Here is a 24,237-nt window from a genome sequence, read left to right as displayed (position 1 = left end):
TTAATAGATTTCACAGGTAAGATTTAAAGTGACTTAACACTGCAGAGTTTTCATGATTTTAATTCACCCAAATCAAGATATTCGAGTTTCATACAAACAGTCAACAACACATGGCACCTATTTAAAAAAATTGACATTAACAATTGAAATGAGAATCATTATTTTTCTATTTTATCTCTTTACAAAGGCACATATTACAGTATTTATGGAACACTAATTTCGTATTACATGGTGCAAAATACTTCCAAAAATCAATAACTACAAAAATGCAGTTCTATATCTATGTTTATTTAATCTAATATTGGTGAAGAGAAAATATGAACAACTTTTAAGACACCTTTTTTTACACTGATTAAGCAATTGGTGCGTTAAGCAATTCTTCCATGACAGACTGGTGCATTGCTTTATTGTTTGGTAACAATACTCCAAACATTTATGTGCGCGATATATAAAATTAAGTCTCAGTTACATAGTCAACAACCATTGATTATTTCATTGGAACTATTCACCTGATTCCAGCAGTACCGTAAATTATCTATAGGAATTCACAAAATGTCTTTTAAATCAATAATGTAGTCTTAAAATTATGAGATTCAAATATCACTATTACTCTCTCCACAAATTATTTTTTCAAGAATAAAAGGAGTGATCAATCCAAAACACACTTCTCATAAAATTTTCAGAATTATGACACCAGAAAATATCTCGATACGGAAAGAAATAAAATAATTTTATGAAGTTGAAAACTGATGTTTTATGCTTAATCAATTAAAATACTCATAATAGTAATTAAGATTAAAGGACGGAATAAACAGCACCTTAAATACTATGAAAATCACAAATTAATCAATTTAGAGTTTTTTCCGATAAATTGATATGTTAGACATTGGAATAAACAGTACGATTAATATTATTATATTGCTGCAATTTACAATACATTAAAAATACGACAGTAAGATCAAGCACAACACTTATATTCTATAAAAATTAATTAACATGCAATAAAAATGTTATCAAAATAACAATAATTAATATTATCTCTCAACCATATCTATTAGCTAGATATATTAAGCAAACAGATAATAAACTAACTTATAATAAAAACCTTGAAGATATGTATAAATAAACTGTATCTCAACATTAAAATATAGTTTTCAAGTACTGTATATAATATTGAATGTGAAAAATTATTATCAACAAAATATCTATTGATTTAAAATCGCATTTAAAAATTTAGTTTTTAAAAATCAGATTAAAAATTATTCGACATGCATTCTCAGGCAAATCAGTACAGTATGGAACTAAGCTTTCTAAGCTGATCATTAATATATATTTTTGACATTGAGTAGCGGTACAAAGTTCATAACTTTTAAATGCAATAATTATTCAACAATTAAGAGAGATATGAAAAATGATCACTTTAGTGAAAATGAATAAGTTTACAATTTTCCTTTCATGCCTATTGCACCCTTTTTCATCCCTGGAGTTTCTTTCATTACTAATAGGTACTATTATTGTTTTTCGACAAAACAAATTGCAACGTTTTAAAAATCACTCCGTCTAACAGAATAAACAATTTCCTCAATTCAAGACAAAATACGTTGGTGGTATTGATGAAAATAAATTGCTATTTTAGTTAAAGCAATAATTCATCTTTTATCAAAGATTGTATTCTAACGCTTCATCATATTAAAGTTTTTGCTGTGGCTGATCTTTAAAGCTCCATAATATAATATGAAACGCATACTATGCTGATTTTTCCTACTCATTCAAGCTCTAAAACAGTTTGTAAGATTATAAACAGTGCATACATTACAAATGTAAAAAATGTATTAATGGAAAGGCCTCGAATACGCATATGAGGTAGTCTTGCCACAATAATAATTGAGTTACAAAAATGTACAAATGAATACAGTGAGTCTTATCACGATGGTGCAATTAGATAATTAGATTAATATAAGTACTCTTCACACTATCAGATACTGCAATCTTTCATCCATGAATAGTGACGCCATTCCCATGCATGGATCTGTGAAAAGAATCGATCGTTCAATTTTTTAGGTACTAATTAGGTTTATAAAATTTCATCACAATGCATAACTCATCACATCCTCTGGAGAAAATTTAAATTCACCATTCGACACCATAACTCATCACATCCTCTGGAGAAAATTTGAACTCACCATTCGATTTTTCGAGAATTATTGAAAATAAAAATTTAAAAGATAGAGAACTTTGTTTTGCATTATTTGAAAATGCTATATTTTCAAGCAATTGAAAATACGACAGTATGATCAAACTCAACACTTTATCACAGTGCGACAGTGTTCAAGAAATCACAACTTTGAAAGTAGGGATTGATTAAATCATTTATTATCAAATAAAAATTCACATTAAACATTATACCGGTTTATTTCTCTAGATGTGTTTAAGAATGGAAGAAAAGGTGGAAAATTTCTGGTGTCATTTTTTAAATTAATAGTTGCGATGTTGAAACAGAATAGTTTATTACAACCTTCTGGTTTTAAGAGGTTTATAAATTTTATTTTTGCAAAAAAGCACAAATCTGAAGAGGAAAACTACATTGTAATAATCCTCTCCCAAATAAAATAATATTGAACTCTCAAAAAAGCATAAAAAGTCGTTAAAGCATTATTTGGAAATGGTTCAACTAATAATGTAGGTAAGCAGTTGTATAATGGTGCATAGATCATAGTGGTTAACATAGCAAATTTTTATGGATTCACAAGTTAAAATCTTGTTTTTGTTTCGAGCAAATATATTAGAATATAAAAAATGTTCAACCTTACTTGATAGAAATGAGGTACTAACTCTTACCATAGGTACATACCATGTACAAAAACTATAATAAAAAAGTATGTATTGAAATAAAATTTAAATAGGTTATGATAAAAGTCAAATTAATATTAGAAAAAAACTAATTTAATGATCAAATCTGATCATGTCATTATCGATCACATGCAAAATTACTACTATATAATAATTATTTTAAATATCCATATTTGAAATAATAATTTAATTATTATCATAATTCAAACTATATAAATAGAACCAAAGACTTCTGCCACTGCAAATATTGACCAAAGAACTAAATACCAAAGGAAATTTGATGAATGAAACTGTCCAAAAATTGCGCCCAGCCTGGGAATCTCCTTTGCAAGGGTGAGAGGTACCGGGTTTGATTCCCGACCTGGGAGCAATTTTTGTACAGTTTTGTTCATAAAATTTTCTTCTGCTATCTTGTTCTTTGGTCGATATTTGCAGCAACAGAAGTCCTTAGTTCTATTTATACAGCTTTAATTGGATATTTGAAATAATTATTATTCATTACCTAATAATATTCCTGCAGTTGGTTTAACTGCAATTTCCAATAAATAGTTCAATCTTTGACACATGCAAAATATATCTTCAAGTACAAGTGCCAGGTAAAAACAAAAAATGCACAGCAAAATTACATAAAGATAAAGGTTATACGGTATGGAATCAAATAATTCTATCAGATTCCAATTGTCATTGTCCAACTGTAAGAATTATCCATTCAAAATAAGAGGTGGATTGAAGAAAAGCTAGCAAAAATTTCTAACGGACCTAGCATTTTACAGAGCAAGAATTTTACAGAAACTTGAACTATGGAAGCTCTTGATTATTCAACTAAATTTTGGAAATAGCTGGAACTAGAATCTGACTTTAGATTAGAAATTGTTAGCTTCAATTCAATCGACTCTGACTAATGATTGCATTTTATGTAAGAAATGTTATACTATATTTTTATAGAAGTTGTCGAGTATTATAAGTATGAACGGTTGGAAATTCGAAGCTAAGTGAAAAGAGAGCTAAGTGATTGAATTGGAATAACGATTTCATGCGTTCTGTACAGTAATTAAATGAACGATAATTTCCACTTATTAGAGGAAGTTTAGTAAAGGTGGTGAAATCAGTTACAAAGGATATTAATTAGAGAAAAACCTATAAGAACTCAGAAAGAAAACCTATGCAAAAGATATATAGATCTTCAAGAAAGGATGCCTTGCTCTGGAATTTGAATGAGTCACAGCATAACGCAAATGCTTTTTATACATGAATATTACTTCAAAACTTTTGCAGCCCCATAAACAATAAAGGCTAGATTTTGCCTTACCATGATTATTTCATGAGACAAGTCCAATACCATCATATATCATCAATATATGTTCATGTAACATCTGAATTTCTGAGACATGAAATCATCTTGGGAATCTGCAAACGAAAAATCATAATACCGGATAGGAAAATTGCCATTTTGAAACTGGTTTATAGATATTGGAAATGAAAAGAAATCACCAGAAAGAATAAAGGAATAAATGTACTATTATTTGTTCTATAATGTTATCAATTTTTTTTGGTTTTGTCCAATCCAAGTTATTTCTCAATGAGTGGAAACAAAAGTTTTTCAATTAAGTGCTTTAGATAAAAGCACATTTTTTGAGATCAATAATTCTACAGTCAGGAAGGCATAATTCTGCCATAGAATTCATGCCTATGAATTCATAGAATTCATGTAATTCATAATATTACAGCAGGTCTGGTCTTCCTCTTGTAGCACTGTCATGCATGCCTACAGTAAAAAGACTATGGCGTTTCATTAAATACTTTTAATGTCCACTTTGGAACTGTTCTGCCATAGAGTTAATGATAGTTTATGCTATATTTTATCTATGGTTCTACTCATGTGTAAACATTCAAACAATATTGTTTCTGTACACTTTCAACATTATCTTTCGAGACTTCCACTACCTTTCTCACCTTCCAGGACTAAAAATCTGATCACGGCAAGTTGCAGTTCATTGGTGCAATTCTTGAGCGGACTGTGCAAATTCGTGGTTGTACTTACAAAATATGATTGAAAAACTACTCAGATGTCATGAAAAACTGCTCAAATGTAAGGTTGCCAAATTCTGGAACCTGGGTCCAATAGTAAATGTGTAGCCTACTGTAAACTACACAGTAATTTTTAAATTTTTCTAAAAACTTCAATGAAATCATGAATATCTAAGTAGTACCGTAGCTTATAATAAATGTTTTATTTAGAGCAAAAAAGCTGTCATATCTAGATATTTTATTCAGAATTATTGTTTCCTCTGCTGAAATCAATCAACTAAAAGCTGTTAACTCATAAGAAAATACTTGACGCATAATTTATAATCAAAAGTATTTTCTTGTTTGTGTTAATAATTAGAAATTTTCTACAAGCATGCATCAACACAAAATACTTTAACAGCTCTTTCACACATATAACGCTACATACAAAAATATTTACAAATCAATTATCAATGTTTCTGATACAATAAATTATTCTCAATATTAGCTAATCTCAATAATTATTAGTTAACCCAACCAATAAAGCATTCATGACTATTAGAAAAGAAATACTATTCCACGACTTTTGAAAAAGTTTCAATATTTTTTAAATAATTTTTAGAGAAGAACAATACGGTACGCTGAACAAAAATAAAGTTAGATTATTGAATAATTATTAAATTATACTGATACTGTAAACGAGAATGTTTGCTCAGTATATCTTAATATTCATCATGATTTGGATTGAAAATCAGTTGCATAATTCCAGTTTATCTCATATTTATGATTTGGATTTGGAAACAGTAGCCTATACAACTATTAGGAACTGTAATTAATTCCAACAGGCTGAAATTTGAAGATCTGGGTGCTGTTAAGGACATGTTTTTGGTTTATGCCTTCCATCAAGATTAGTGTTCGAATAGGCAATCTATGCTAACATAGATTTTATTAATATACATACTGTTTGCAGGAGTACAACGTAAATTCTAAAAATGTATTAAACCTTAACGGTATTGTGAATTATTATTGAAGAAGCTATGATACCGATAATAATAGTTTTCTCAAGTGAAATAACACGCATAAAATGAAATTAGAATTCCAATGCTAATCAGATACCGTATTTATTTATTGACAATCACAAATCATTATATTATACAATATGAGATTTTTAGATATTCTACATATTGGAAAATTGAGGTAGGATCTCTGAAAATTTTATTAGTTTTGGTAATTTTTTTTCTTTTTGAATGAGTAGTGCGTTGAGAAGGCTTGTCATAAAATATTATAGAAATTCTACATGTACATGCATGTAAGAAAGCTTCCTAAAAAGCAAAAAATAATTCTTCATACAATTATTTTCTGAGCTAAAAAAAGAGCCGATAAAGTGTATTACATTTATGGGATAAGTAGGTAGATAATAATAATATATTAGTTGGGAATGGGAAGTGCGAAAAGTGCATTCAATTGTGCTGGGTGCAATTTGTTGTATGAGTGACTAACTGACCTCCAAAGCTGGAGAAACTTAGCCAGATAGTTCATAAATTGCAGCATGGTACAGCTGGCTATGACCTGTACAGAATTTCATCTTCAAATCACCTCAACAAAATACAACCACACAGATATTACAAAGCATTATTTCTATCAGTTTGTCTCCGATTATTTTCTAATTCCACACACTTGAGCGATCTATATACAAAGCTTGGAAATTATTTCTTTTTTCATAAACACTATAAGTTGTATATTTTAATAGTTCTCAGGTAAATCCTTCCAAGTTCTATTTATTTATCTACAAATTTTGAGATAGGATGGTTTAATTTGTGGAATCAGGCCAGTATTCATTCAGGAATTTCCATAACTTGAGCTCTTCCCTTCTGAACTTGTAGATGTATTATATAGAATGATGTTACACTTCCATTGGTTGATTGATTGATACAAGAAGTACACCATCAAAACGATGATTTGAAGATACTTCAATACTTCCATACTTCAATGCTTTTTATACCTCCCAACTTCCTGGATAATTTATGTATTATGGAGGTACACAATGCTGATAAAATAGTAGGCTATAGTAAGCTATACTCGCAAGTCTACAAGTTAATATGATTCTATAATAATCTAATTTGTAATTAACTATAATTTTAAAAGTTATTTTCCTGTGAGGTTTGTTAAGAATCCTCTCTCAATACGCCTACACTGGCTCGGCTCCACACCTCCACTGGAAGTTCGGTAAATATCAGGTAAATGATCATCAGCATCTCAGATTATACACCAGTAGCCTACACTTGATAGCTTCATACAGATTTATCACATCTGAGAAAAACTGTAAACTTTTTTCCAAGCAAATAAACTAAACAAGTAGGCTACAACAGTTACCTAAGATTTCCAATATGAATCTTCTAAGGAAGGTTGTAAGTTGAAATCGAATTTTTCAAACAACTCATGTGATATACTTACCGTGTCAGGTCTTGTATACAATAAACTTATTGTTGCCATTTAATGCAGTTAAACATGCGCAAACGTGCTCATAAATCATCAATAAATGGAAAAGTTTATTGATAAGTTTTTCTCAACCTAACCATGCTGATTGAGAGATTTGAGAATTTTAATTTATTTTTCAAGAGACAATTAATAAATTTATGAAATTTATAGAATTAATGTATTATTTTAGTAAGAGTTACTGTTAGGTTCATAAACAAAAGAAAATTTGTTGAATGAACGTGTGTTTACAGATTCACACCAAAGATTATAAATATTTATAATTTAAATTATTGTGTAGTAACTGAGTTGGATAATGAAAGATCTTATCAATCGCCATTGTAGAACGAGTAGACTATAAATTTTGAATTGATTTTACATTTCTAGAGGACTTTTAAATATCTGAATTTAATTGTTCAATAGTTTAAATCGTTGATAAATGCTTAATCATAAATGCATTCATCATAAATACATAATTGGAATTCTTCAGAATTATTATTATTTTTGAAGGGACGGATTCAAGGATCCAAAGGTTCAAAGAACCCCACACGTCAACCGAAGCTTATTGTGTTCCATTCTTCAGAAAGGTCATGATCATTGAAAAATATGAGATCATTTCAACTTGAAAGTGTATTAGTTTTTGAAAATTCCATCCAGGAGAAAAACTTTTGAACAAGATCTACTTTTTTGTACCGATGATACATGATGATAATTGATACCCTTGAATTTATTTCCTCAATTTGTATAGAGGGGACTATTTAAGAAAATAGTAGATCTCTATAGTCGAATCATATAATGTAGATTTTAACGCCTCTTTTATCAATTTATTATTAATGCTGAGTGGATTGAAATTTCTTAAATTATTGACTACAAGAAAACAACAAAATATGAGCTACAGAAGAAATTTGATAGAAAACTCACCTCAGAGAACCATCCGCCAGCTTCAATAAGAAAAATGCAAAACAAATGAGATTATTGTGTTTGAAAGTGTTTCGATAGCAGTGAAACCTAATCAGCAATTCCAAGTGCACGAGAAAATTGCAATTAGCACGTGAGTGTGACCACCCTTGGAGGTGGGTGGTGGTAACAGGCACCCGGCTACTCACGTACAGGCACCGGGCTACTCACTTACATCATCTCATGTCTGTTCCACTGAGAAGAAAGGCTTGCGCACGATTGCTGCATGCAATCAACAATAAACACACTGCTTTTTACAACACAATCAATGTCAGTAAATAATCATCAAATTTTCAACTATCACTGTATCATGTATCGTCGTTTGAAATACCAGAAATTCAATTACAATTCCAAAAAAGAAACAATCATCTCTGGTAGGTGGTAGCTCTCAGTAATTAATGATCGAATTATCGATGAAATTATTACACTACAATAGCAATTATTATAATTTATGTATCATGTATCGCCGTTTAAAAATTGAATACCAAGAAATTTTATTACACTCCCAAAAAGAAACAATTATTACTGGCCAGACTATTGTTGGAATGAATAAACTACAATAGTAATAATAATATACAGAGTGATTCACATAAGGTTTAACAATAGGTAACTTGTAAACCGTTCATTTTACAGAGAACTTTAAATGTGCAACTTCCCTTCTTTTTGTGACATTTTACGACATGCCATTTAAAATTGAAAATTTGGCCGCCATCTTCCAAAATGGAGGATAAATTTTTTATTTGAATGGCAACCCTCATTTTTTATGAAATTTTTGGACTCAACATAGAATTTTAAGACATTTTTACTCTTGTCAAATTTATGGTGTATTATTGAAATATTCAATATGATTATTGTTGTAATGAATATACACTACCTACAATAATAGCTCTTATCAGACTTCAGTAATTTGGACTCATATTTATTAGTATTAACACGTGACATTAACTTTGCTTCACTCGCGTGTTAGACATCTTTAAGCAGTCAAATCTAATGAAAAATGCTTAAAGATTCAAAAGTTGACCTACAAAGGAGACGTCATCTTCAAGGTACACACCGAACCACGTCGTCTATGATATTTCATTTTTTGGAAACCCAAACAGAAAAGTAGGATTATGAAAATAGGCGATTTCGTGAAGGTTAATCCATTAAAATAATATTTGTGTGAATAAACGCCTAAGCGGGCTATTGAAAGGAATAATTCTTTTTTTAATATTTTTTATAATATTTCCTAATGAATCTTATCATTATATATAAGCATTATCTTCAATCTTAAAATTTAGCACCGTTGATGTGACCGAATCTATGAAGCGATGAGAGAATGTTAGAACACTAGTAAAAATCAATGGATGCTTCAAGTACTTAATTAATAGCTCAAGATAGAAATCAATATATTTTTTAAAGTTGTTCTTTGATTAAACTTTCCCTTTCTATAAAGTAACGAGCAATTAATGCAATTAATAACGAGCTTTTCATTGAAAAAATCATTTGTTAAGCGTGAAAACATGACATTATCAGTGTCTTATAAAGTGCCAAATTGGAATAAATAATGTGTAAGATTTTATCCTTCATAATTGGAAGTTGACAGAAAGGATAAAATTGCATCAAATAGTTTTGCAATGAAATAATTTGGTGTGAGAATATTCTAAAAGCAGACTAAATAATTCATTTATTTTATCTTAATGTTGCCTAATTGACTGGATTTGTAGGCCAGTTCAGCCTCAGATTATTTAGTCTTCCAAGAGTCATTATTTGAGCCAACTTTAACATAAAATGAAAAAGTGCATAGAAATATGTTATCGTATTTTAGAAATTAGAAGATACTAGACGATTCAATGATTGAAATTAATTTTGAACCGATCATGTGAAGCATTACAACTAACACTAGCAATCATAAAGGTGTAATCTAATGTGTAATGATATTTTCTGAATGCAACATAAAATTGTGATGGTGTAAAGGCGTTTGTTGCATCAAAGATAGATTTTCAACCTTACATTAACAACTTGGACAGAGGTGGTTGAGTCTTGTTTGACACCGTATGCTGTGGAAGGGCCAGACAAAATTTGCATTAAAAAAATGAGGGCAAAAAATTGCAACTTGCATTCACGATAGGAAAATTTTCCAAAATATAGATCAACTAATATGACCCTATTATTCAACAAATAAATTGATATGAATTTTTAATTGAACAGGATGTTTCATACTAGTTGCAAATAAAACAACTCAAGTTTCCAAATTAAATAAATGATTACTGAGAATGACAAATGAAATGAAACACTGTGCTACATTCATATTGAAATAAAAATGGAAACCTTGATTGAATTATTTTTGTCAAGGTTATTTAGTAACTAAGAAATGAAAAATATGGAAACGTTCAAAAAAAGTATATTAATATCATTCAACAAAATAATGTTCTTCAATTCATTCCAAACATGTTCTAATACATGAAAAGAGGTAATAAAATATTTTCAACATTCATTATGAACAGCTCTGAATATCAGAAAATGTGCTGAGTATAATATAATATCAATAATAACTAATAACAATATGCTAAAATGATAGATGAACATGGTCATGATATCAATCTCAACAATAAAAGTTAAAATAATATGAGTGATTTGAGATAAGTACAATAATTTGATAGAATAATAAAAATGAAGTGAATATATAATATATAAAAATAATATCAAATACTTATTCTAACATGGACGGAATAGAATATTCTAAAATTATAGATGCCACATTTGAAGCAGTTTTACTTACATCAAAGAAAACATTATGGTAATCTTAAAAAGCGCAAGATTAGGGTCAGGTTTCTTATAGAAGTGTTCCTTTAAATTAGATATAATTATATTTTTGAAGAAAAATTACAACAAAAAATTGTGAGAGGTATGATGTACCAGACATACATTTTTTAAATATAATTTGACAAAAGAAAATGCTCGCTAAAATATTTTCAAGGTAAAATAATTGTGTTTCTTTTAATAAGTAACAGGTTCCTTTTTCTTCAAAAACAAACATGAACTATAGACAAAACAATTAAATAATTATGTAAGGACAGGATATAGTAAGCATAAACCAAAATTCAAAAGTTTTCGGGTAAATCAGTGTTAATCTAGAACTTTAAAAATACCGTAGTGAGTATTATGAAATTCAAAGTGTACTAACGATATATTTTTCAAATACCAAACCTATTTCTGAGAAATATTTCGAAGTAATTAAACTTGGAATTAAGTGGATAAAATAAAATAAACAATCATCGGTTGTACACGATAAAGGCGATGACAAATAATGTTAAGAAGTGACAGAATATGAATAAAATAAAACATTTATGATAGTAATAATATATAATACTTCCACCACCATAGTTGTCACATTATACATTATAACAATGTTGTTACGTTAAAATAGAATAAACTAATTTTTCATGATATGATATTGTTGATCAAGAACTCAATGATATGAATTAAGCTAACATAAAAAATATTTAGGGATTTTTAATTGATTTAATACAGCAAAATGTAAAACTGGATTGATTGAAAAATAATAGAATAAGAAATATTTTACTTAACATGAATACTGCCACGTTTGAAAAAATCAACAGCTTCTTTCACAGAATTGTATAGAGATTTCTTTTCAAGAATAATAATAATAATTGGGATACCTACTGTAAAAATACTGTTAGTACAAGATAGCTCAGCTATCAAACAGAAAACTAGTAATACTTTAAATTAAAACAATACAATGATAATGTTATGAGTCTATTTACAACAATAAACCAAACTTAAAAACCATAAAACAAAGCGTGTATACCAGAACCATTGTAATCCACAACCTCAGTTATTGTACATTCATTCAGGCAACCCCGTCATCAAAACAAATTTATAATCAAATATTACTGTGCACAAAATCAGCCCTGCTTCCACTTACACTGAATGCGCCAATGCTCAACACCAGCTATTTTGATTTTTGTTAGAATAGGATATCACAATAATTCGCTAAAATTACTTGATCAATTACATAGCAAAGAAAAACAAAGAATTCTTTTGTAAAAGTTATATATTTCTGAGGTTTTTAGGACCTTCGAAACCAAGTCTATTCTAACATCTTTTTCATTATAATACATCAAGGCACTAGAGGATATTTCAACTATTTTGTTTTAATCAAGGCACAGCCAGTCCGACTTTCTTTCAATATTTTTGAGCGACAAATCATCAGCATATTATGATGATGATGCAAATCATCAGTAAGATGATGATTCTCGATTATTATTATTCTTTTCAAAACGTTTGGAAGGGAATAGATAATACTGTTCACTGTATTGTAAAATAGAAAATTTACAGAAGTAAAAAATATATCTGAAAATATCGATTCTGATTGAAATAGAACACGATAATATTCATAGAATATTATATTATGCTTCCACTATCATAATATTTTTGAAAATTAATTCAATTCAATACTGTAGCTGATTTTTTGTTTGTTGTTGCGATTCGACAACGAATTGCTATATTATATATATGCAAAAATTGCATTTCCAAGTTTAAATTGAAATTATCTACAGAAAAATTATAAATGATGCCAATATGAATAGGCGTAAGGCACTTAGTAGTGGGGAGACAATATCCTGCTTATGTTTTTTCGACTGAATTACAGCATTTAATTTGGATTTCCGTTTAATAATAATTTATTTCTGACATGTTATGGAAAACTTGATTAATCTAGGCGGGTTCCAACATTGGATACGTGATTATAAGAAATGTGAAGACTTTAAAATATGAAATGGGCGATTTACTAGGATAGTCAAAAAGGCGGAACTTGAAAAATATAAATTCAACTATTTTGGAAATTAGAAGCTACACAATTCCAGGTGGGTTCCGATTCTGAACTGGGAGGTAATTTACTGGGAAAAGGGACAAGATGAAAGTACAATTTTAAGTGGGGTTCGAACCTACATTAGTTATTATACCAATCATATAGTCAAAATATCGATAGGAAAATGGAAGTGGGATCTAAATTAACTGCAGTACTAAGTACGTTGAATAATAATCATTTTTATAATAACTGATGTGGTTTTAGAGGCACCAGGAATTGTGGGATCAGTAATTGATTCATCAATATCCAGGTGGCTTTTAAAACCACATGAGTGATAAAATATATAGTGAATTCATTTATTTATCTCATCATGAACAATATTATTACTATACTCAAGAATGGCCACAACAGGCTCATACCCAAAACTATCTTTTTCAACTTTTACAACAGTCCATGAGTAGGTTGTCACGTTTTACCTTCTAAATTGAAAATTCAAAATACAAGAGAAGCAAAATAATTTAGTATCAAATATAGGTACCGGTATCTCAATCTATACTATTATATATAGTAAAAAGCTGGGTTATACACGTACGGGATAAGAAAATTATGTTTGACGCATCTTCACTACTGGAACTACTGGACTGATCAACTTGAAATTTTGCATATCAATTCTTAATTAACCGAGGATGGTTATAGGCCTATTTTCAATTCTTCCAGATTTTATCACGTCAAGTTTCCAGTTTGTCAAGTTTTAAAATGGACCCTTGCGGAGCCCGGGGTTATTGCTAGTAATCAATAAAAGATATTGATAAGATAGAGAATAAAAGTCAAATTTGAAGTTCGTTGAGGAATCAACTGTAATATTAATTATCACTTGTAATATGTGATAGTTATAAAATCTCATTGATCATTAAACTTAAAGATTCAATGTATCATTGAACCTAAAGATTTAATGGTCCATTAGATGTAATAATCATCCTAGATACCGGGCATAAGTACGTAGAATAATTTATTGCACAATAGGTTGAAAACTTGCAACCTAAAATCTAAAAATATTGCACCAATTCGATTGGAATGTAGGATTTGAGCGTGGAAGCAGGTAATGAATCATTTGAAAGAGAAGTCAGGTAGAGAACAGATAGTGGCTAGAGTGAACTTGCCTCGAGGCTTGTACTTGAGGTGCTCCTCGATGAACTGACAGGGACAGCGCGCCGAGACGCAGTGGCGGGGAGCGGCTGACGCGGCGGCGGCCATTGTCGCGCGACTGTCGCCGTCGACGCTCAGGTCGAGTCGCTGTCGCACGAACAGCTTGGCCCAACGCGACGAGTAGCGCAGCAGCAGCAGCGCAGCTCGCTCCTAAACCACAACCACATCGCCACCATCTCACTCACTCATCTCAAAATCATACATTTTCATTACAACAACACCCTGTTCACAAATCAATCTTCGGCGATATCAGAAAAATCAAGGTTTTGATATCAGAGAAATCAAAATCAAGGTTCTGTGCGATATCAGTCAGATCCTTAATAATTCCACAAAGTAAGTGAAAAACTATTTGTGACATTCAATGATCCAACTTACAAACTGGGAATCTCAAAATATTGTAAAAGTATTCAATTACTAATTTTACTCTATGGACGGTATATATAACCGATGCTTAGACCAAAACTTGAACTAAAAATCGAGCCAAGCTAAGCTGAGTTTAGGTCTAATAATCGGTCATGTATCTTCAAAAAGTTCTATCGAAAGGAGACGATTTTTAAAACAGGAGCCTGAATAAGGTTCCTACATAACGGATGACGTAGCTAGAGAGACAACACTCTCTACCAGATATATTAATAAAGACGCAGAAAAGATGGGTTAAAGATCAATTTGACAAAATTAGGTACTTGTGAGTATTATTAGTAGCTTAGTAGGAGAGTTCCTGCAAATTTAGAGACATGGACAATGACAGAAACACACTGAGTAACTTGTATTTTAAAGAGGCATACTACAAAAAGTTACGATCCAGTGTCTGGAATGGCCAGTCTGCTGCAAGTGGGCCGTTTAATTCTAAATCTGGAACCAGGAAGATAGCGGACCTGCCGAAAGATCTCGTTGTCACAGTGAGTGATTAATTCATTTATTGTAAACAATCTGACTGCTAGTCGTTATTTTTAATAGCAAAAAGTGATCCAAAGCTGGGTTTGAATCTAATGGGTGGGTTATGTGAGAGAGTATGACACAGCCTCTAAACTTCAACGAACCTACTCAATTCAAAGACTGAAAGGGAAGACTACACAGAGACTGAAAGACTGAAAGGGAGACAGGCTGAATAAGGTCTTGAGTGATAGAAGACAAAGTTGTTTGGAACTGAAGACATTCCTTGTTTCGGTGGACCGGGTTAATGGACGACAGTTCAATATGAAAATGAATATAATGATATTATTAACATACAATTGAAATTATATTTAATGTTAAACACACCCGAGTAAAGGCTTTTTTATTTTCAACGTGAATTGGGTATTATTAGACCATTGAATCAGATATAATAGCTGAAAAGATTTGCAATTACTCAATTGTGAGCAACTGAATATTTAAGGAATGAAAACTCAAGCCAAATTCAATGTCGTTGAACGTTAAGGTTAGTTTTAAATAAATTCTCACTTGATTTTGTGATCAGTTTTAAGGAAGCGAATGAGTCTACAATATCAAACCATGCACACAAGCTTATTCAATTTACTAAAACTTTCAATAATATTGTGAACTACACCATGTTAGAAAACTGTATGCTATTGATCAATAAGTCAACAAGCAATTAAGGCTACAATAAAATTCATTTTATGTTCCACTACGAACGAAAACGTTCTACATCATGCTAATAATTTTTTTACGTTAACAAGCCAGATCCAAATGCAAAAATGCAAATTGGATCAAAATGCAAATCATAGATATTACACTTTGAATGTTATTAATTGCAATACTGCACATGCACATCACAAAAGTAACAGATAGACAAATTGAATAATCTTTCTATTTCTATTGAAGCTCGTAATGAAATAAAATAAGACCGAGCATGGAATGTTCATAAATCTCGACTAGAATCTATTTTGATTAATGAAACGTTTTGAATCTTTCTGATTCTTCAAAAATGTTGAATCATTGACAAGAATATTTCATTAAAGGATAACATGTTTGGATCTTTGTAGACATTGGTTAAAGGGACGGGAAAATATTGATTCGATCTTAAACTGTTCAGAAGGTTTCCCTTATTTTTCTTCTTTTTGTGTAGTTGAGAAGTTGATATTGTAGTAATTATTCATATTGAATGAAAAAAACTAAGAAATTGTCAAAAAGCCACAGATTTATTGATACTTAGAAACTTTATTGATACTTAGATAATTTGAAACTTAGATTTCAAAGTATCAATAAATCTGTGGCTTTTTGACAATTTCTTAGTCTTTTTCATTCAATGTTTCCCTTATTCTTAGATCGTTCTCAATCACAAGAAATTTCAGACATTTGAATTTCTCATGAAGTTCAGCTCATGAAGATGATATCAGTTGCTACTCTATAAGCTAACTAAGCTCCTACCTGCCACTCAAGTTATACTTTGCATGTCAAATAAAATTCGTCAGAAATAATCCACCACTATAGACAATGCACAATTCTTACAATGAAAATATTATCAAGCTTCACAACAGCAGTACTTCAGGATGTAGTAGGGCCAAGCCACACGAGGTTTTTTTAGTCAGCACGACAGCACAGGAAGCTCTCCAATTGGTTTGGTGTATCGAGTGAGCTTTCTGTCCAGCCAATCGGAGAGCTTCCTGTCTTGTCGTGCCGACTGAAAAAAAACTCCTCATGTGGCTTGCCCCTAGTTACTTCTCAACTGAGTAGTATCATAGAGAAACAATAGCGTAAGAATACCTATGTTTTACGCTATTGTTTCTCTATGGTAGTATATCTTCAAAACACAATCTAAAAGTATGTGATGAATATTTTCTAGTTGGCCTATTGATGTTTGTTAATAATTACGCTCCTCAACAGTACACACACTTTTGGTTTTAAACTTTGTGATGATCTGTTGACACATATCACATATTATCTGTTGTTGGGAAGCAATCACAATGTGGAAAAATACAACACGCATTTGAATCTATCATTTGAGAAACAACATACATATGTACTCTTTTTTTTAATTTAGTCAACATTGGAATATGATTCTTCATAAAAGGTTAAATCTTTGGCAACCATAGTTGCAGTCGTTAGCAACCGTAGTAATGTTAATTTAGTTAGCATTGGACTATAATTCTTCAAAAATGCTTGAATCGATTTCCTTCAGAAACAACACTTGTCAAAACTTCCTCAACTAGCTATGGCATTGGTATATGATTCTCCATAGAAAATGATCAAATCGATTTCAATCAGTCTAGATGATTGTCTAGTCTCAATGATTGTCATTATTGTCTAGTTTATAAACATAATCACAGCTTCCTTTACTATGAGGAACTAAACTAAAATACGTTCCTTACAGTAACAACAGAACACAGAAGCCCTATATTTGCACTCACCCGAGAAATTAAAAATATTTACTCAAATTTTTGAGGTTGACTGCTAGAGAAGACTTCACAGTCATAACTCCACCTAATAAAGAGTGTTTTCATTTTGAATGAAAAAGACTAAGAAATTGTCGAAAAACTACAGATTTATTGATACTTAGAAAGACCGGTTTCGGTTATTACACCATTGTCAACCTCTGATAAACCCTGTTTATCAATAAATCTGTGGGTTTTCGACAATTGCTTAGTCTTTTTCATTCAATATGAATAATTATCACAATATCAACTTCTCAACTACACAAAAAGTGTTTTCATTATTTCACAGTACGTTGTTTCTCAAATGACCGATTCATTTACATTTTTGATAAAAAAAAATATATTAGTAAATAGAATTACTCCTACTTTCCTAATTAATAAAACGGTTCCTCTCAAAAAATGAAGGCACTTGGTTTGATTATCTTGAATGACTCAGGCCACTACCTCCGTAAACAAAGCCATAGTGCATTCTGGTGACGTCAGAACAGGTAGGGCTCCTACACCAATAAAAATTTGTTGATTTCAGCTGATCTATATCAGCTAGTGATTTTATTGGTGAAGGAGCCCTACCTGTGCTGACGTTACAATCAACCACCTGTCTTGCACTAAGGCTTTGTTTACGGAGGTAGTGCTCAGGCTCGGTTGCACGTACGTCTATTAAATTAAACTGTGGTTAACTGGAGATTAATGAAGTCTTCCGTATCTCAATAGCCACCTCTAATACAAGGCCCCGGCCTACGATATGCAACGTCGCAGTGTAGGCCTAGAATCTAATACATGATTGGTGTAAAAGATCAGCTGATATTTTTAAAAATATTTTTCACCAATCATGTATTAGATTCTAGACTTTCACTGCGACGTTGCAATATCGTAGGCCGGGGCCTTGTATTAGAGGTGACTATGGTATCTCTCATTGGCTCTTATGACATTCGTTAGATGGTGTCAGTTGAATTCAATAGACATACATGAGACCGGGAGTAAGAATATACAATAATTTACAGATGAAACAGATGATATGTTCAATCGATTCCCCGTTCACGTAGATAGGAGGCCCAACAGGGACAGCAGGCGCGGGGGTCATAGCGCACTTTGTGAGTGAGGTACTCCTGGATGTACTGGCAGGGACAGAGGGCGGAGGAGAGATGGCGGGGGTCGGGAGGGTTCCCCCCCTCCTCGTCGATGGTCCAGTCCAGCCGACGTCGCAGGTAGTCCTTACTCCAGCGCTGCAGGTATCTCAGCAACAGCTGCTCTTGCAGATCCTTGTCCAAAACTAATTCTCAGTCTCACATTCATAGCGTACAATAATTCATTTTCAGCCAATTCTCAAGTTCAATGTGAAACGATTTTTTGGGGACTACAGAGTTATAATTTATTGTAGATCCATCTCCTCATATTGATAATTTTCATACATTTGGATTGCGAATTTTCGTAAATAAATGAAAGCAAAATCCTACTTTTACTGTATTTATTAATTTAATCTGCCAAAACATCACAATATCACCCGATATCAGGTGACTCAGTAAGTGAGTTTGTGTTTTTATTATGGATCCAAATTTTTAGATTATTCAATTATCATTTTGTTAAGTTTTTAACACATTACTACGGTAGAGTGTTTTTATTAATTTTCTACATTAACATTCTAAATTCAGTAATTATTTTGTGGCCAAAATATTTGTGTTTAAAATGGTGACGAATCATTTCTTTGTCTTTGGGACAAATTTTTTATCAAAAATTTGGAATGGAATAGTGAGGGCTATAAGGCTGTTTTTTTTATTTCTTACCATTTTATGATTATGTGTTTTTGACTATGTGTTTGTGTTGAATAAGTAAATAAATAAATATTGGAAAAAAACCAGGCACTAGCCTGAGACAGATACGTAAGAAAGATAGAAATACAAATGGAAATTAATGAACAATTACATTTATTCAAATGCTAATTAATGAAAATAATGTATTATTATTATTATTAAATATAGAACTATTAATGTATGGATTCTTAAAGTGGACTTTGAAGAGTAGGTATTAATTTGGGAGACTATCTGGACGGAGAGAAATATAATAGATAGAGACAGAGAGAGAGTATGTAAAAATAATCATATATATAAAGAAACTGGAGAAGATGAAAATATACATGTGAATTTGTGATATTCAGAACACCATGTTCTAGATTCACCAATACTATTTCTAAAATGTATTAATATAAGGCACAATATCTATTCAAAAATTCTGTTTCCAAAACCAGGAAGTTCAAATAATTCAATGTTGAAAAAAAGTAAAGATTGTTTCACATGAACTCGAGAATTGAACAAAAATAAAATAAAGAACAAAACAAAATTTGCTCCCTTCGTTCTTTTCTTTTCTATAATTAAGAATTTCAACAAAAATGTTACAACCATTTTTTGATAAATTGTCAAGATTTGAAATATCATTCAATCTTGAAATCCTGACTTACATTCAACTTAATTCATAATTAAAAAACTATAGGAAAATCTATAATATTTGAAATTTGAGTTACAAACTTTATAAGTAGGCCTATTCTAGACAGATACTACTCAACATTCAACAAATTTAGATCTAATGTCTATTATAAGCAGTTGAATAAATAAAACTTGTCCTACATTGAAATGATAAATACAAAATAAGCAAAAATAGGATAACCAAGTAATTGAACACTCACTAGCTCACTCTCAAGTGAAGGTTGTTCTAATCGAAAAATGCATGTACAGTGCACTCTCTGAGTAATTGGTTAGAGCACATAGCAAATCTTCTATCTAGTTGTGTTCTAAAATCTAGGAGAAATTAAATATACCTTACCTGTTTTCGTGAACGGCGCTGAGGGTTGGTTCCCTGGATAATGATATCACCATCTTCTATATCCATTCTTTGAGCAAATTCTTTACGAGAACGTTCCTCATCCCGATTCACTGTTCTACCTTCAGCCTCTTCTCTATCTATTACTTCTTGAAGTTTTTTCTGCAATTTGAAAGAGAACAGGGCTCAATAAAATAATTTGAAGTAAATTGATACTACCGTACCTAAGAATAAATAAATCAGAAGAAAGAATTGCAGAATGAATTGAAAGATTCAAGAAAACAGATTCAGCTATTTCTAATCTAATTCTCTGTGAAATTAACGACTTTCGAGGGCATATTGTTAAATTATATTTTTAGGGCCGTTTGCACAGTGCCAGTTTAAACTAAATTTCATCTTAAACTAAATTAAATCCCTCACAAAGGCCCAGTTGCACAAAAGCCGGTTAAATTTTAATCCTGATTAACTTCACGTGACCCAAATCAGAGAAGACCATTCCAAAAATATGGATCTACTGGAATTAATCAGGATTGAAAATTGGAAATGGGACAGTTTTGGGCATGAGCCTGTTGTGCCTTTCCCCATGTTAAGTATTTGTACACAATGTGATAAATAAATAAATAAAATAGCCCGGCTTTTTTGCAACCGGCACTAAGTACCTGATTGAATGATTACAAAAGTTCAACAGCTGAGTCATAATTTTGACACAGTCAAAACTCGTTCACATGAACTCGCACACTCACTTCCATCACCAACAGACGACGAAATTTGTTATTATCAGCTGTTTTTCCAAGGATGAATAATAATTATCCTTTTAATGTCTTTCAGCGAGTTTCCCCAGGGATGAGACCTAGTGCAATCGAATCTTTATATTATAAACCTACCACCATAAAGAAACGATAGCATAAGTAGATATCCCATGGTATAGGGCGTTTATGTCTCAACTTTTACTGTTATCCCAAGCCGATAGTTCACGTAGTTCTTTCCTATGCAGCTGTGTGACGCTGGTAGTCTCTCAAATTGTGCCGTTCATACACTATCACGCCAACAAAACAGTAAAAATTGACAATAATCGACAGTAATCGGCTTGAGATAACAGTAAAAGCTGCGACATGAATTCCCTATACCATGGGATACCTACTTACGCTATTGTTTCTCTATGCTACTACGTTTTGAATTTCGTGAGAATCGTTAAGAGCCGTTTTCGAGATCCGGTGAAATACAAACATATAAACATCTAAACATATAAACAGGAGTTGCTCGTTTAATAGTATAGGATAATGTGATTCACTTTGAGTTTAAGCCAACAGCTGATTGAATTCAGTTTAAGCTTTCACTGTGCAAACTACCCTTAATGAGATGAAAATCATGCCATAATGCATTATAAGGTAATTGATTAGTCCTGAGCTTAATCAACTTGTGTTCAGCTCTACTAACAATATGTTAAGAGCTCCAAAATAACTTTCATAATTTTCATTACTTTAGTAGAACTTATTTGGAGATGGGAGAGGTAGAAATGATTGTATCGGAAATCAATGTAGAATGATGCCACAAATAAATGTTAATCATATTGGATATTCTTATCCAATATGTATATTACTGAAACAGGTAGTGATTTGGCATAATGATGTGATGCTAATCATAATGTAGTAAACATGAATTGAATATTGAGTTTCATCCATAAGAAATTATTCCAAATCCAATGACATTTTTGTAATTTTCAAAGTGATTAGTAATGGGGTGCATCATATTTTTTTATTGAATCTTGCATTCAATTATATTTTTCAATTCCTCAATTTCAATATCAGTTCTTATTTATCATATCTATATTGAATCTATAAATTGAGGAGAAAAAATAAGCATATTGTTTATAAATAACATGAAACAAGAAGGGCCGGTTTCCGAGCTCGGTATTTAGCCAAGTTATAGACTTTAAACAGCTGGAGTCAGAAAATTGGCTTTCCGAAACGGGGCGTAGTCGCAGTCCACGTTTAAATTAAATTTCGAAAAGCTAGAAAATTGAACACAACATAAAACAAAGAGAAAATAGTGAAAAGTTTCAGCTATATTGAAATATTTAGAAATGTTTAATTTCGTCAAGGAAAAACGTTTCCAATATTATAGACATGAGAACATAAAGATTATCATAAAAAATGCGACTACGCCCCGTTTCGGAAAGACAATTATCTGACTCCAGCTGTTTAAAGTCTAGAACTTAGCTAAGTCCCGAGCTCGGAAACCGGCCCTAAAAGTATGGTTACAACATCATAAAATTGAGATATGAAAGACGGAATGAGAACTTACAATGCAATCAGTGGTATCAAAAAATATAAAGCAAAGATTGACTTTATGACACGACATTTTCCCTCTGTCATCCAGACCGAGGATTATTCTATGGCGTAGAAGGTGCTTATTAACGTTCGCCATGCAACGTTCTAAATGATAGTTCATCTGCAACAAATAAATCAATAACCGATAAATAGTTTCATTGGAATAATTATGAACTATGTAAATTAATGCAATGAATGGATAAACAATATAGAATTTAAAAATCATACACTCAATCAGAAACTAATGAAACAAATGATGATCGATGATCGAAAAGAGAGAAATCAATATTGAGAATAATTCAGATAGAATTCAGATTCTTCTAAAATAGGATTTATTTTAAAATTATGGATTTCCTATGAATGATTAGAGTAGTATCTATTCAAGATATTGGCGTAGTATTCAAGATAGGACGATGGTGAAAATTAAAGTGTATTGTTTGATATCTACCTCAAGGCGAACGCACAAAGCAGCATACAGACGTCTGCAAACGTCTGCAGGCAGACGAAGAAAACATCCCTCCCCAGGTGTTCCGAATTTGGAACCGACGTCCGTCTGTCTGCATAAGTATTCTATTTTGATTTTTCTTAGTTTGATTTTTTATCCGTCTGTCTGCTGCTGTGTGCGTTCGCTTTGAAGCTACCATAATTATCAACACTTTATTATCTTGACAAACAGATTTATATCGGCATCATGTTTAGCAGAATCGTATCGCAGAATGTGGTTAAGATTAGAAGCTTAAATTCCAAAAATCATCAACATTCAAGTAATCGAGGACATCGCTTGATTGTGCGACTGAATTTAATTTTCAAATTCTAGAGTTATATGATCTGGTTATAGCACATTTCCAAGGATTTTTGATCCATGTTAAATGCATCATAGGATGCTAATCCAGTAAACTTGCTAATTCTATAGTGAATTTTGGAAAAGGTAATATAATACTTTATATGGCCTTATTCATTTTGATAAACCTTGCAAGGTTCATATATACTAGGTTCGATATACAAGTTCTTCAAGACTAGCGAAATGAAAGCTCCAAATACCCACAAACATTTTTATACATGCAATCAAGAGTGAAGAGCTAATATTGAATTAACGAATAAACACCGTCACGAATTCTACACTATAATATAAAAAATTATGAAATCAATGATTTTTCATTTTTTTGGAAAATTTTATTAATTGAAATAAAAATAGGGCACACAGAAATAGTGCCTAAGTATTGATTTATGGATTCAGCATCACCATTCAAATCTCACTTGTGAAAGGGGAGTCGCTTGAACAGTTGTTTTTAGTAGCCTACTTTCGAGCTAATCAGGTCTATGATAATCATCATCATCCATCATGGACTAGGCTTTTAAAGCCTGTTCCGGTGCCCACCGCTTCCTCGGTCGTCCGACGTCTCTTTTCCTATCCAAC

The 24,237-nt window shown here is 31.4% G+C and overlaps 1 protein-coding gene across 12 annotated transcripts in view; it reads right to left on the bottom strand.

The window, feature by feature from the left end:
- Nucleotides 1-44: 44 nt before the first annotated feature.
- Nucleotides 45-24,237, bottom strand: part of LOC111056003 (transmembrane protein 268) — a 47,817-nt gene continuing 23,624 nt past the window's right edge. The window contains exons 6-12 of one of the 12 annotated variants that reach the window (XR_005571000.1): nt 22,795-22,941; nt 20,494-20,652; nt 14,263-14,458; nt 8,254-8,273; nt 6,362-6,426; nt 4,160-4,257; nt 45-2,029 (exon numbers count right to left, since the gene is read on the bottom strand). Coding sequence is in view for 9 of the 12 variants with exons in the window: in XM_039425417.1 (XP_039281351.1) it covers nt 1,993-2,029; nt 8,465-8,511; nt 10,282-10,328; nt 14,263-14,458; nt 20,494-20,652; nt 22,795-22,941 (633 nt within the window). In the remaining 3 variants the exon portion in view is untranslated. Of the gene's footprint in view, nt 2,030-4,159; nt 4,258-6,361; nt 6,427-8,253; nt 8,274-8,464; nt 8,512-10,281; nt 10,329-10,656; nt 18,939-20,493; nt 20,653-22,794; nt 22,942-24,237 lie in introns of those variants that run through there. The other 11 variants (XR_005571002.1, XR_005571001.1, XM_039425417.1 and 8 more) reach the window with 11 other exon arrangements.

Source organism: Nilaparvata lugens, chromosome 3 (genome assembly GCF_014356525.2).
Source record: "Nilaparvata lugens isolate BPH chromosome 3, ASM1435652v1, whole genome shotgun sequence".
Lineage (NCBI taxonomy): Eukaryota > Metazoa > Arthropoda > Insecta > Hemiptera > Delphacidae > Nilaparvata > Nilaparvata lugens.
Note: the sequence above shows the minus strand (reverse complement) of the source record. Positions and strands in the feature narration are given on the sequence as shown.